At 44.4% G+C, this 15,723-nt stretch overlaps 1 protein-coding gene across 1 annotated transcript in view; it reads left to right on the top strand.

Annotated features, from left to right (window-relative positions):
• NOC2L (NOC2 like nucleolar associated transcriptional repressor) overlaps positions 1 to 15,723 on the top strand; it is a 224,624-nt gene that overhangs the window by 24,967 nt on the left and 183,934 nt on the right. Inside the window, exons 7-9 of the mRNA XM_077458080.1 lie at positions 1,393 to 1,471; positions 11,944 to 12,054; positions 14,997 to 15,110. Of these exons, the coding sequence (XP_077314206.1) occupies positions 1,393 to 1,471; positions 11,944 to 12,054; positions 14,997 to 15,110 (304 nt within the window). The remainder of the gene's footprint in view (positions 1 to 1,392; positions 1,472 to 11,943; positions 12,055 to 14,996; positions 15,111 to 15,723) is intronic.

The following is a 15,723-nucleotide window of genomic DNA, read 5'->3' as shown; positions in this document are numbered from 1 at the left end:
AAGACCGGGGAAAGATGTCAGCCTTCTCAGCGGTGACTGCGTGCCACTGGAAGAGCTTCCTTCTAAATGAGTCAGAATGTGCGAGTATGCGATGCATACTCACACATTATGCCATTGTCTTACTGTTTTTTTTTTTTTTTTTTTATTCTGCAGAGGTTTACTACCGCTTTAAAAAAAGTTTTTTTTTTTTATATTACTATTTTAGGACATTTTTTTTTTTTTTTTCTTTTGATAAAATTTTTTTAAAATCAGGAGATATCCATTACCAAATGAAAGCCCTGTTTGCGGTTTAATCCCCCTGGATGCACAAAGTACCGTATATACTCGAGTATAGGCCGACCCGAATATAAGCCGAGGCCCCCAATTTACCCCCAAAAAAACTGGCAAACTTATTGACTCGTGTATAAGCCGAGGGTGAGACATGCCTGTCCATCCCTGTGTGTGTGTCCGTCCATCCCTGTGTGTCCGTCCATCCCTGTGTGTCCGTCCATCCCTGTGTGTCCGTCCATCCCTGTGTGTCCGTCCATCCATCCCTGTGTGTGTGTGTGTCCATCCATCCATCCATCCCTGTGTGTGTGTGTCTCCATCCATCCATCCATCCATCCCTGTGTGTGTGTGTGTCTCCATCCATCCATCCATCCATCCCTGTGTGTGTGTGTGTCTCCATCCATCCATCCATCCATCCCTGTGTGTGTGTGTGTGTGTGTGTGTGTGTGTGTGTGTGTGTGTGTGTGTCCAGCCTACCTTTGTCCCGAGCCTCCGTCCCGTGCCTTGCCTCCTTGCCTCCGTCCCGTGCCGTGACTTGCCTCCTTGCATCCGTCCCGTGTCGTGCCGTGCCTTGCCGCCGCCGTCCCGTCCCGTCCCGTGCCGTGCCTTCCCTTGCCTCCGTCCCGTGCCCTCTTCGTCGGCGGCCATTGTAAAGTTCAAAAGCTGCGCCGCCGCCTTCGCCTGTGATAGGCGGAACACTGAATTTCCCAGCAGCCTGTGTTCCGCCTATCACAGACGTCGTATCATCCTCGTCCGTAGTACGAGGATGATACGATGTCCGTGATAGGCGGAACACAGGCTGCTGGGAAATTCAGTGTTCCGCCTATCACAGGCGAAGGCGGAGCCGGAGGCGCGGCTTTTGAATAGAATGGCCGCTGTCTGTCTGCTCGACACGCTGATCGAGCGGGCAGACAGCGATGACTCGAGTATAAGCCGAGGGGGGCACTTTCAGCCTCAAAAAAGAGGCTGAAAATCTCGGCTTATACTCGAGTATATACGGTAGTCATAATATGTACTGTTTTACTAACGCATGTCAAAGTTGCAAATTTGTGCATTTTTCAGTCCTGAGACACTGATAGGTGATACCTGCTAATCCACAATTAACCTATGACTTTTGTTTGTAAGGTTATCGAATCCATCAAGCTGTTCTCTTTGGAAGAAGCTACGCTTGGATATTAAGATGTATTTAAACTCTGTCATCCAGGTAATCTGATCTGCTTAAGACATTCATATCTTGGACTATAGCAAACAATTATTGCAATACCTACCATCATGCATTTATTGAATTGAACATTTGATCAGCTTTGCCTTGTTTGGGATATGAAGCGGCTGATGGGGAAAACCATTTTTTTTTCTCGTATATTGGATGCTTGAAACACACTGACATTGAAGACTACAGATCTTGTTCTAGTAGTGTTATTTTACTCAGAAATACAGAGTTTTCACATTGTCCTGCCTGTGATCTCCTGCTACGCTGCCAACTAGATGCAGGCAGAGAGTATGTATTGGGAGTACTTTCAAAATTCCTGCCTTTTGCTGCAATTTGACTCTGTTAGGCAAAGATATCAGGGTAAGAGCCCAGCACCAAAACTAAAGCATTATGAACTACTTGCAGCACAAACTCCTCTTCCACTAACTCCGGTCTCCTTACCATCACTGTGCTTCAGTAGCATGTTTGAAAATAACATAATATTGCTACATAAAGCTGTAAACCAAGATGATTGGCTTTTAGTGCCCACCTTATATTTTTCGCCACGCTGCTGAAACAAACTGATGGCTTAATGATTGCTATTGGCAGCCCTTAGTACTTCCTGTCTAACACACCCAGACGTTTTTATTTTGATAGCAATACAAGATGGTATCTGGCATTCAGTACAACAGATCACTTTACTTTATAGTTCATAATGCATCCTTGTGTCCTTGAGGGGAATGAAACGTCAGGAGCAAAAAACATACCCACAACTCCTTCAACAGATTAGTGGGTGTTCCAACCAGTAACATGCAAAGTGAGACAGAGTAGTAGGGCACAGGGATCTAAACCATGTAACACTTTATCTGTAAGCAATCGGGGATCTAGACCAGGTGTAGGCAACCTTTTGAGCACAGTGTGCCAAAAAAAATGTTTTCAAAGTAATTGAGCATGCTGATTTTATTACAAAAAATTTCAACTTCACACTCTCAACCACCAATTATTTTATTTTTTTATATAAAGTAAATGTAAATTACTTCAGTAATAGTGAGAAATTAACATCCTACACTCAACGCCTCAAATCAGCCCCAGTTCCTACACCTTCACAACTCAGATTACTGTCCTCCCTGGAAATCTGTTTCACCACTGTAACCCCCTGCTCGTCTATCCTACCACTGTAATCCCCTGCACATCTGCTCCACCACTGTAACCCCCTGCTCATTTGCTCCACCAATGTACCCCCTTTCTCATCTGCTCCACTAATGTACCCCCTTTCTCATCTGCCCCACTAATGTGTACCCCCTTTCTCATCTGCCCCAGCACTGTAACCCCCTGCACATCTGCCCCTCAACTGTACTACCCTGCTCATCTGTCCCACCACTGTAACCCCCTGTACATCTTTCACACCAATGTTCCCCCTTTCTCATCTGCCTCACCACTGTACCTCCTTGCACATCTGCTCCACCGCCGTACCCCCATGCTCCTCTGTCTCACCTCTAAAACATCTTGTCATCTGCCCTAACACCAAACTTATCTGCTCATCTGCCCCACCACTGTACCCCCTGCTCATCTGTCCCACGAATGTACCTCCTTCCTCCTCCGCCCCGCCACTCTACCCCCCCCCCCCCATACAACTGCTCCACCTCTGTACCCCCTCTCTTTTGCCCAACCACTGCAAGCCAATACTCCTCTGTCCCACCAATGCACCTCCTTTCACATCTGCCCCACCGCTGTACCCAACCCTGCTTTTCTGTCTTACCTCTGAACCCCCTTCTCATTTGCACCAATACTGAACCCCCCTCCTCATCTTTCCCACCACTGTAACCCCTTCTCATCTGGCCCAACACTGAATCCCCCCTGCTTATCTGTCCAACCACTGTAACAACCTGCTTATATGCCCTATCACTGTACCCCCCTGCTTTTCTGTCCCACTGCTGAACCCCCTTCTCATCCCTCCCACCACTGTACCTCCTGCACATCTGCTCCACCACCGTATCATCATGCTCTTCTGTCTCACTACTGAATCACCTTCTCATCTGTCCTAACACTGAACCCATCTGCTCATCTGCCCCACCACTGTATCCCACTTTCTCATCTGCCCCACCTCTGTTCGTTCCTGCTCTCCTGCCCCACCACTGTAACCCCCTGCCCATCTGTCCCACCAATACACTTCCTTTCACATCTGCCCCACTGCTCTATTCCCCCACTTTTCTGTCCCACCACTGAACCCTCTTTTCATTTGGCCCAACACTGAACCCCCCCCCCCCCGCTCATCTGCCTCATCACTATACACCCCTGCTCTTCTGTCCCACTGCTGAACCCCCTTCTCATCTCTTCCACCACTGTACCTCCCTACACATCTGCTCTTCTGTCCCACCTCTGAACCCCTCCTGCTCATCTATGATATGTGTGATATGTAGAGTGGTGAAAGGAAACAGAGATGACACATCTACCTATCCTGGCACACTCATTCTGCTGATCCACCTCTTGCATTCAACCCACGTGCTTGTATGTGATGTCGCATACAAGCATCTGGATTGGATGTGCAATGATGAGCTCAGGTCAGGCATTTTCTGAAAGCAGTGGGCCTGTGTGCAGGATCAATAGTTGAGAAAAAATGCACCGCTACAGAAGTTGGGTGTGATTTTTCATTGCGCTGAACACCGGCATGCCGGAAATGCTAACTTTCACATTTGTTGTGCTCTCAACCAAACTTTCAAACCATCCAATGGCTGGTTTCATAACTGATCACATGTGCAGCATTATGGCAGTTGAAGAATCATTAGAGGCCAAGATGGCAGCTTCCTTGACTGAAAACGATAGAACGGTTTACTTCCACTTTAAAGGGGCACAGTGCCGGGGTTCATTAGTAAGTGACGCAAAGGTTCATGAATCATTTTCAACAAGCTTCCCAGAAGCTCAACATTAATTCCACAAACTGTCTCCTGTGTTTTTCTCAATCATAGTGAAATCTCTTCTTTCTGAGATTGGTAGTGGCAACCAATCGAGTCATTTCCTCCAGATGGTGGGTGGGGCTAGCAGGACTGTTATTTGGCTTTAGCAGTGGCCAAAAATAGGCCTCCTCCTGGAAACAGGTGCCGCCCCCCCCCCCCCCCAGCACAACTGCACCCTATCTCTTCTCCATCACAAATGCTGACAATTGCAGCTACAGCAAGGTTAGACCCAAGCAATGGGGTTGATTTACTAAGGCATATCCACTCTGCACTGCAAGTGCACTTGGAAGTGCAGTCGCTGTAGATCTGAGGGGAACATCTGAAATTAAGGGAAGCTCTGCTGATTTTATCATCCAATCATGTGCAAGCTAAAAGGCTGTGGTGTTTTTTTTTTTTTGTTTTTTTTTTAATATATATATCCTTGCATGTCCCCCTCAGATCTACAGCGACTGCATTTCCAAGTTCACTTTCAGGTGCACTTGTAGTGCAAAGTGGATTTGCCTTTAGTAAATAACCCCCAATGTTTCACATATTTTACAATGGTGCAGGTGCAGCGCGGGAAATTCTTAAATTGGAATGCATTAGTGTCTCACTGACTCTTCCCTGCACTGCTCTGCTGATGGGGAGGGAGTCGAGTGCCGGCTAAAGAGGCCTTGCGTGTCGGGGGTTGCCTACCCCTGAACTAGACTATAGTAGGTTCACCATGCAGAGAGATTGTGTCAGCATGGCAAGACGGGGGGAAAAAAGGATCAGTGTGCTCAGGACTGAGCACAAGACCTGCCGTATGGTGGCGGTATTTGCCAACCTGGCAAATCTGCCTCCATGAGGCGCCTCCCTATTGTTCACTGCGCCCTGCTACCCTGTATCCTTTGCAGGAAGTTTTTATTTTGCAGCAGGATTGCCACCTTTATGTCTTTGCTTAAAAGAATCAAATTGCTTTAGCAGGCAGGAGTTCTGTTAGTACCTCTAATACAGATTTCCCTGCCTTTGTTTAGCCTCAGAATCGTAAGTGGTAGTTGTGTCCCTTCAACCACTTGCCACCCCGCCACTGTGCATTTACTGTGGTAGGCCAACTCTGACAATCTCAGAGACATACACACATGGGAAAGTATTTGATCCCCTTCTGATTTTGTGTGCGTGTGCCCACTGACAAAGAAATGATCAGTCTATAATTTTAATGGTAGTTTTATTTTCACAGTGAGAGACAGAATAACAAAAAAATCCAGAAAAAGGCATTTCAATAAAGCTAAAAATTGATTTACATTTTAATGAGTGAAATAAGTATTTGACCCCTTCCCAAACATGACTTATTTGGTGGCAAAACCCTTTTGGCAATCGGAGGTCAGATGTTTCTGGTAGTTGGAAATCGGACAACCCATTGTTCTCTTGGAGCAGCGGATGTCAGCGGACATGTGTTGCTAAAAACAGTGGGATGGGAATACGTTTTGCCATCTGTCTGGTGGAGCAGATGAGTCGGATGGAAACGGACAGCCAGTCAGAGAACAGCGGTCTGTGTCTACTCCGCTATGCCCAGTGTGGATCAGCGTAGATCCCCTGCTGGGCAGGTGGATCTGCTTGACAGATTCTGCTTTGTCTGCAAGGGGAGGCCTAAAAGTAACGTTCATGACTAATGCGCTTTCTTTTCTTGACCAGGTCCCATAGAGATTTGTTGCGGGAGGGACGATCCATTGAAATCGATGAGAAGTTGACAGCTCCCACAGCAATTCGCGGCTGCTCACATGTAAATGCTCACAAATCAATTACTTGCAATGATCAGCAGGCAACCTGCGTCCAGGATCGATCATTTTCAGGTATTCACTGCCTAAATGATTATATGTGGGTGGCCGTGAATACCAGCGGGAGCTGTCAGTCACCTTGTGTTTTCAGTGGAGCTTCCCACCAGCAGCTAATCGCAGGGAACCCCTGCTGTGTCTGCCTTTATCTAGTCGCAAACAGCCCCTAATAACGGAACTGCCGCCCAGAATTAGGGCATGCCTAGTGCATAAAAACTATAAATTGATTTTGGAAGATGGTATGCTTTCGCTGTATGGGTTGTACAGAGCTGGTGTGATTATATACACTCCATTTCATAAATAAACTGTCTTACCTGACTTTATAGAGGTGGGGGGGGGGGGGGTGTTTTAGGACTGGACCAGCCCTGTACAAGCTGGGCAGTGGCAGCTATATTGTTTTCTGTATCAAAATAATTTGTATCAATAATTTTGGTATTCTAGGATATTCCTGTTGCGGGGCTGCAAATTTTCTAAAAGTACAATTATCGTAGAGTAAATTTGCAAAACCTTGAATCTAGTGCTTTTACGGGAGAGGTAGGTACTTTAGGGTGCCAGGAGCTGTTGTTTCACAGTTCAAGAAGTTCATTTTTTATGAGGTTTTTTTTTGCCTTCCTTCAGCTGAGTTCTAAGAATGCAAGATGGCTTTTAATTTTTTTATCATTTTGATAGTGCCTTTTCCAGTGACATGGTTTCCTGTGTAGTAGATCGTTGTCTGGGCAGTTTACACCGTAGTGGCAGTGTGACAAAAGGGCGATCCAGTGTGGCCATCTCATTGCATGTGTTTACGCAGGCACCTAACTGGGTGCAGGGCACGTGTCTTGCATGATCACTGCCTTCTCGTCTACCTACAACCCACAGCAAGTATTGGGATTTGTTTATTGACTACCAAATAAGTGTACCGTCTTGGGCTGACACTCCTCTCAGCTGTGTGTCCACTGCCCTCTGGGGTTTTCACAGCCCTGTTTAACCCTTCACAAGCCCTGGCCTCACGTATACAGAGGGTTTGGGGGGGGGGGCCTCCAAATCCCTTTATCAGGTAGGGAGGACCGACTGCAATAAACACCCTGCAGTGGCTCCCTTGGGGTCAGATTAGTTGTGACGCCCTGCAGTTATCTGGTATTTCCACTGTTTCAGGGGCACAATCCTCCACTTCCTTTGTGTCAAAGGAGGATTTTTTTGCACCCATGTGGATCTATTGGAGTTTAAATTCAACAACAAACTGGAAACCAGGGACCCTCAGGAGTTTGCTATAGATGCCCTGGTGACTCTCTGCTTTTCAGGGGCTCCACTCCCTTTCTTAACTTGAGATAGAGGCAGAGCCCCTGAAACGCATAACAACCCCACCCACACCTGGCATCACAGCTAGTTGCCTCTGCTTGTGGCTGTACGTGCAGCAGATCTGCCCACCTTGTGTCTTATCCCTTTCATGACTAAGCCTATTTTTGGCATATGGTGTTTACAAGTTAAAATCCATATTTTTTGCTAGAAAATTACTTGCAATTCCCAAACATTATATATATTTTTTTAGCAGAGACTCTAGAGAATAAAACGGCGATTGTTGCAATATTTTATGTCACACGGTATTTGCGCAGCGGTGTTTTAAACGCAACTTTTTGGGAAAAGGGACACTTTCATGAATTAAAAAAAAAAACGAAACAGTAAAATTAGCCCATTTTTTTTGCACAATGTGAAAGATAATGTTACGCCGAGTAAATAAAAGTGGTCAGCCTTCGCGCCGCTAAGTGGTAATAAGTGACTAAAGTGGAACAAAATCCAAAATCAGATATAATGAAACACAGATGCTGTGAAAAAGAGCCTGAGTGATATAAAGTGCAAATGCTAACTAAAAAATGCAGCAGGACAAAATAGTGAGCACAAACTATCAAATAATGAATATAAAGGGGTGGGTCCTGCGCAAATCGTACCACTCAAATAAAATACACAAATTCAAAATAATATAAATATGTGCATACATACAATGCCGTGAAAAAAAAAATATATATATATAGTCCAAAAAACAGCACGCATAAAAATATATAAAAAAATGGAAAAAAGGTTTAATGATAGAACAATAATAAAATGTCCGCTACTCAAGGCTCCCAGAACTCTCACCTTTAAACGAAGTGAATAAGCAAATCAAACAAACTCCAGGATTCTCTTATTTCATTCATAAATAATAAATAATAGCCATCAGGAAATCCAAAGGAGGGATGCAATGATACAATTCCGCCACTAGAGGGCCAGTCCCAGCTTCCAGAATAGGTGAAATGGATCTTCACTTCTATTTCACAGTGTATGGCTCAAAATAAGAGAGAGGAGGGGGAGAGAGAGAAACGGGAGACTTCCATAGTGTAGTAGTTTAAAAAACGGCAGGTAGATTTATTAAAAAGCAGTAAAGACTCTCACATTTTAATTGCAAAAACAAGCACAATCAGGAAGAGGGTATAATGACAACTTCCTCCCGCCTTACTCTACTTCCGGTTCGTCCTCTGGTCAATCCAGAGGACGAACCGGAAGTAGAGTAAGGCGGGAGGAAGTTGTCATTATACCCTCTTCCTGATTGTGCTTGTTTTTGCAATTAAAATGTGAGAGTCTTTACTGCTTTTTAATAAATCTACCTGCCGTTTTTTAAACTACTACACTATGGAAGTCTCCCGTTTCTCTCTCTCTCCCCCTCCTCTCTCTTATTTTGAGCCATACACTGTGAAATAGAAGTGAAGATCCATTTCACCTATTCTGGAAGCTGGGACTGGCCCTCTAGTGGCGGAATTGTATCATTGCATCCCTCCTTTGGATTTCCTGATGGCTATTATTTATTATTTATGAATGAAATAAGAGAATCCTGGAGTTTGTTTGATTTGCTTATTCACTTCGTTTAAAGGTGAGAGTTCTGGGAGCCTTGAGTAGCGGACATTTTATTATTCTATCATTAAACCTTTTTTCCATTTTTTTAATATATTTTTTATATATTTTTATGCGTGCTGTTTTTTGGACTATATATTTTTTTTTTTCACGGCATTGTATGTATGCACATATTTATATTATTTTGAATTTGTGTATTTTGAGTGGTACGATTTGCGCAAGACGCCGAGTAAATAGATACCAAACATGTCACACTTTATAATTGCACGCACTCGTGGATTGACGACAAAGTACGGTACCTAAAAATCTCAATAGGCGACGCTTTAATTTTTTTTTACGGTTACCAGGTTAGCGTTACAGAGGAGGTCGAGTGCTAGAATTATTGCTCTCGCTCTGACGATCGCGGCGATACCTCACATGTGTGACTTGAACACCGTTTACATATGCGGGCGCGACTTCCGTATGCGTTTTCTTTGCTTCGCGAGCTCGCGGGGACAGCGGGCGCTTTAAAAAAAATTTTGTATTTATTTGAAAATGAATAAATTGTTTTAAAAAATAAAATAAAAATTGATCACTTTTATTGCTGTCACAAGGAATGTAAACATCCCTTGTGACAGTAATAGGTGGTGACAGGTACTCTTTATGGAGGGATCGGGGGTTTAAAAGACCCCAAATCCCTCCTTTACACTTCAATGTATTCAGAACGCCGAAAACGGCGATTCTGAATACCGTTTATCTTTTTAAAACCAGCGCCATTGGCAGCCGAGTAAGCAGGAAGTCATGACGTCGCTTCCGTGTTTACTATTGGGATACTGGAACGAAGCCGATTACGTTCCCAGCATCCGGAGGCCTCGGATGTGGAATCGGTGCTCCCGCTCCCGGTAACAGCGGCGGGAGGGGGGGACGTCCCCTCCCGCTCCTCTGGCATAACAGCCGAGCGGCTTTTAGCCGCTTAGGTTGTTATGGCTGGAAAGCCAATCGCCCGCTGAAAAAAACGTTACCGGGATGATGCCTGCAGGTGCGGGCATCATCCCGGTATACCCCCCCGGAAGCCGAGTACGCACATCTGCGTACGCTCGGCGGGAAGGGGTTATACTGATGTGCTCATTTCCGTGTTGCTGCTGTATGATCAGCCAGACCCTGATGGTTGTATTAACGTTTGCTGCTCTATAGTCCTTCTAACCCATTTGGACTGGACACAGTTTTATTACATGCAAGTGTGATACATTAATAAACCGTTCCAGCAGTGAGATTCCAGTAACTCCAGAGCCCTACTTGTCTCTTTCTTCTGTATCAGAATGGATCCCCCCTGATAGGTTCCAGGGGCTGCGGGAATTGCATGGATCATCTTTGGGCCCATGATTTCTCCCACTGAGACTGTTTAGTGTGTTTTTTAGTACAGACTGTGTGTGTGTGCTTTCTATTTTGTCTCTTCTCTAAGTAACTTTTCTTGGCTCTTTACCAGGTTAAGGTAATGTAGAGGCCTCCGTCCTCTTTACTATCTAAGGTGGTTTCTCTTTTCACAGTGGTTTTGCAGAGCTGTTCTGCTCCATTTTTGGGTTTTTGGCATGTTGGCCTTGTGGTGTTGACCACCCTTCATGGTCAGTGCTTTTTGGACATGAAGGTCTACGTCCTCTGTGTCCTGTGATGTATGCTTACAAATGAAGAATTTTTGGTTAACTTGTAAAGTCCTTTTTTTTCTTTTTTTTTTTGGGTACATCATAGGACACAGAGTTCCCACCTATGTAGTCTGTTCCTCAGTGCTTGCTACAAAGCACTCCCTGTGCATGGATTCTTAATTTTTTTTGGCTAGTGTCTATTCACTTAAAACTGGCAGCATAACCCAACCGAACTCCTCTGTTTCGTGTGATATACTCAAAGAAGGATTTTACAGGTAAACCCAAAATCCTAATATTTTGGACTTATCCTAATAGTAGTACAGTAGCAGTGGAGGCCCATCAATAGGGGGCGCTCGGGCACCGCCCCCCAAACCTGGACATGGGGGGGAGGAGCTTTTAAGGGCATCCTGTTACCAGACACTGAGCTGTCCACTAGAAGCTTGACTGTTGCTATCAGGTGATTGGTGCTGAAAAGCTTTGTTTGGAGTGTAAATAGGGCGCAGGCCATGTGTCCTGTTTACATTCCCAGTCCCCACTCTACATCAAATCATTCATGTTTCCATACCACCCTGTTGCACCTGTTTGACATGTCCAGAAGACGGTAGACAGGGCTTATCGAGGAACCGTCACTTCCGGTTTCCCCACCACTCGGACAGCACGGCCTGATGGAATGGACGGTAAGCCAAGTTACTTCTCAGTGCCACCCACGGGGCCTCAGCTGGACATGGTGGATTGATGATGTTGATGATTTTCCCAGCACTGACAGCCGCCACTTCACATTTCTCTCCCCACCAGAGCAGCCAGTGCTTCCATCTTCCTTCCTGTATGTGGAGACATTCCTCTATCATCACTAACTGCAGATATGCATCATCTGTCCTGTATACATATTAACAGGACAGATGATGTAAATCTGCACTTCTGCAGTCACAGTGATGATGGAGGAAGGTCTCCATATACTGTCAGGAAGGAAGATGTGGGTGTATATAGCTGTACAGTTTGATTACAGGACAGGAGAAAGGATCATCATCATACTATCTCTCAGCCTCTCTGATCCTCCAGCCACGTGTATACCCTGTTCTGTGATGCTGGGCTGTATACCCTGTCCTTTGATGCTGAGCTGTATACCCCTGACACTATGGGTGGAATACAGGGAACAGGAATACAGGGAACTTCACCAGCCGCCACTGTACAATAGTAAATTGTGACGCTATCTGGGTTAAGAATGGCTATGTATAACTGCATAATTTCATTTTTCTCAGCTCCTGACTTGTCTGACAGAAGCCACGGTTGGTGCAGCTCTTCTTCAGCATGTGATCAACACTGTGAATTTTTACCTGTGCTTCCCGAAACACACTCGTCAGCTCTTAAAGGTAAGTTATATCAGTGTTTCTCACCTCCAGTCCTCAAGGCGCCCCAACAAGTCAGGTTTTCAGTCTCTCCATTTTTTTGCACTGGTGATTCGATTAGTTTCACTGCTTGGTAATTACCACAGCCGTTTCTTCTGAGGGAAATCCTGAAAACATGACCTGTTGGGGCACCTTGAGGACTGGAGTTGAGAAACACTGCGTTAGATTTCAAGTTTCCTTTAAAGAGGATGTAAACCCTCACATCATATACCCAGTGAAGTGAACAGCCTCAGCTGGTACATACAGATGAAACAAATCCTCCTAGGTATGTTTAGCATGTTTATCTGCTGTCTTGAGCTTTTTAGACTCTTTAGAAGGAGCACATTGTATTAGAAAGTTTTCTTCCTGTTTCAGCAATCTGTGCATACACTGTTTGTGAGCTGATTGGAGGAAAGGAACCCCCCCACCACCAACACCCACACACTTACTCAGAGGAACAAAGATACTTTCAGAGCTGTGCTGTGAGTAGACAAGCTCTCTGCTTATTGGTCTCCAAGTTCCCTCCTCGACACAGATTTCTAGCTGCTTTTTATTTCCTCTGTCGGAGAACTTGTCAGAAGTTATCATGCTGATAACAGAGCAGCTGAAAGTTTAAAAAACTGATACAACACAACTAATTCCCTCTACCAACGTGTATCACCACTGCGCTGAACACAACCTCACCCTATAATCTAAGCTGCTACTTATACAAAAAAGTGTGTTAATATTGGTGCAATAATCCTTTCCTCAAGTGGAAAATTCAAAAAAGCATATAGCGCTCAAATGTGCAAATAACTCACAACATAGATCTAATTATATCTCACATGACACGTATACCAAAAACATGCATAAATACACTCACATATAAATATAAAGTGCTGAATGTGCAAATGATATACGATAAAAACATGCGTTTATGCCCAAACTTAATCAGGTAAAGCAAAATTAAATAAAAAAATATCAAGTGAAAAAAATTTAATAAAAATAGTGTAATAAAAAAGTTCAACAGCAGTAATCCACATGAAAATGATGGTTAGTGTCCAAATGAGACAGTTAATCCTTCACCACACCTTCAGTGACTGTGAATACCCCAATGTGAATGCACTCACCAGCTATTAAGCCAAACACTTTCGTGCTTGGCTGATAAGGCTTTCAACCCTCTAAACAGAGTTATAATTGCAGGATCATCAAACTTGCGAAGCCCATACACATTGGCCCCTCCTTGATGGTATTCGTGTGTATATAACCCTGCAAAATAAAAGGAAGCCTCCAATAGCGTAATACATTTTCAACAAACTCTTTAATGAAATAAACCAATTCCAGTGCACTCACATGAACTTCATAAAAGATAAGCCAAATCACAAATAACTCCACATCACACTAAAACTTCTTATTAAAGAGGAAGTAAACCCTGATGAGTTTACTTCCTCTTTCATTCCCTGCAAAGGTAAAGCATAATGGACTACTGTGCATCGCATACTAGCCCATTATGTGTCACTTACCTGACACAGGAGCCAGCGAAGTCACCGCTGTCCCCTGTAGTCCGGAGCATCCATCTTCTTGGTGGGGTCTCGCAGCTCCGCCGCTGTCATTCAGCATGCGCACGGGAGCTGACACGCGCGGCATCTCCGTCGTTGACGGTGCCACGCTCAGTGCGCCGTAGACAGCGGTGCCTGTCTTCGGCAAATATCTCCTAAACAGTATAGGTTTAGGAGATATTTATTGGACCTACAGGTAAGCCTTAATCTAGGCTTACCTGTAGGTCAAAGTGTGTTGTAAGGGTTTACAACCACTTTAAGCTTATATGCTGGGACATTGATGGTCACGGCGGACCCCGGATTATACAAGCGATCAGGTTCCTTCTCACCCCTCCTTATTCGCCGCACTCGCTCTATTTCAGCAGGTCTGTGGCGTTTAGAGCGTCCTGTATACCTCCCTTCGCTTCCTCCATCCAGCAATAACCATATACTGCCCAGCACTCTAGATTATTGATACAATACGTTCGCCAGATGGCCATCCTATATCTATAATAAGGCTTACCTCTAGGTAAAGAAAATATCTCCTAAACCTGCATGGTTTAGGAGGTATTCCCCTCGCAGTGCTCCGCTGACGGCAGCAGTGCACACACCAAGGGGACTCTCGGCTGAAAGTCCGGCAGACGCCGGACCCTGCCGGGAATAAATCTCCCGTGCGCATGCGCGGGAGTGACGATATCGTGGCTCCGGCCACTCACAGCGACGGAGCCGCGATACCCCGGAAGAAACGCTGAGGGAACATGTCGGCTCCCTTGGCGTGGATCGCGCCAGATGTCGGGGGCCTCATTCTAAGGTAAGTATTTCATAATGAGCTAGTATGTGGTGCATTAATTAAGTGAAGCAATTGTATGCTTTTGTGTTTGCAAGAAATGTGAGTAGAAAAAGACATTTCACAAATGCTATTTATGTAAAAATGAAAGATGGATATCACTCGTGTTTTTGGCAAGTCACAGAAGAATACAGTTACATACTAAATGTGTATTTAATAACTATTATAGGAAGCAATGGTCTGTGTTTACAACTGTCATTCTTCATTCACTCCTAAGCTCTGAACAAGGCACTAAAGGTTTGGGGCCGAATGAACAATTATGTATGTAACAGGATGGAAAGGTGCAAAGGGGATCGTTTTCTTTAACCTTTGATCTGTTTTAAGCTTGATTAATAAAAGCAGAACCCTCCAATTCTTGAGTATAGTAGAGAGGGTGGGACATTGTGTAGATGTACTGACATTGCGGATATAAGCCAACAGAAAGAGTGTTCCTAGGCCCAGTCACATGTTGTAAGATTACTACTACTAGCAATATTAACCTTTTTACATATTCCCTAATCTTCACTTTTTGAGTTATTTCATTTTAAGGTGTTTGTAGTGATCATGAATTTTCCTTTGTGCAGCAAGCCATTGTTCTTTGGAGTACAGGAGAAGAAACTGTCAGAGTTTTAGCATTCTTGGTGCTAAATAAGGTCTGCAGACACAGGCAAGACACGTATCTCAACCCAGTTCTGAAGGTAAGATCCTAAAGGGCACAATTACACTGTAGCTCTTTAATGCACATGTTGCAATGCGCTAAAATCTCCAAATTCCCCCAAATAAAAATATTGTCTGTTTCCTATCTCGGGACTTACAGTGCATTTTGAGAAATGCAATCTTTTTGTTTTTTTTTGCTCTGTTTTTAGTGCTTTTGGAGGCCCATATAAGTCAATGTGCATTGGTGACAGAGTTAAACTAGCCTTATTTAATGGCTGTTAACGCTCCACTCCAAATCTTAAAAGGGGGAAAATGCATTAAAAATGCTTGTTAATAAAACATGTCGACACACAGAGCAAATGCATGTTGATGCTTGACAACGCATCTGCCTAATGCTCCAAAAAATGCACCTCCATGCGCACACGGATCTATTTGTGTTCACACTTTACAACAGCCACTTGAGCTTTTTCTTGGGATGGGCTGCCTTGTAAAGATAGATTGTACACCCATATCACCTTCATGGAAATTAAGTTAGTCAAACCGATATATGCCAGCAATATGCATTAAAAATACTCCTTGGTTAAAAGCATATTCCCCATCTGCTTTGGGGCTTTTTTGGGGATTTTGCTTTGTTTAAAATGTAGATGGTAAAAA

The sequence above is a fragment of the Lithobates pipiens genome, unplaced genomic scaffold (assembly GCF_037356315.1).
Source record: "Lithobates pipiens isolate NorthernLeopardFrog02 unplaced genomic scaffold, aLitPip1_a1.2 Scaffold_27, whole genome shotgun sequence".
Lineage (NCBI taxonomy): Eukaryota > Metazoa > Chordata > Amphibia > Anura > Ranidae > Lithobates > Lithobates pipiens.
Note: the sequence above shows the minus strand (reverse complement) of the source record. Positions and strands in the feature narration are given on the sequence as shown.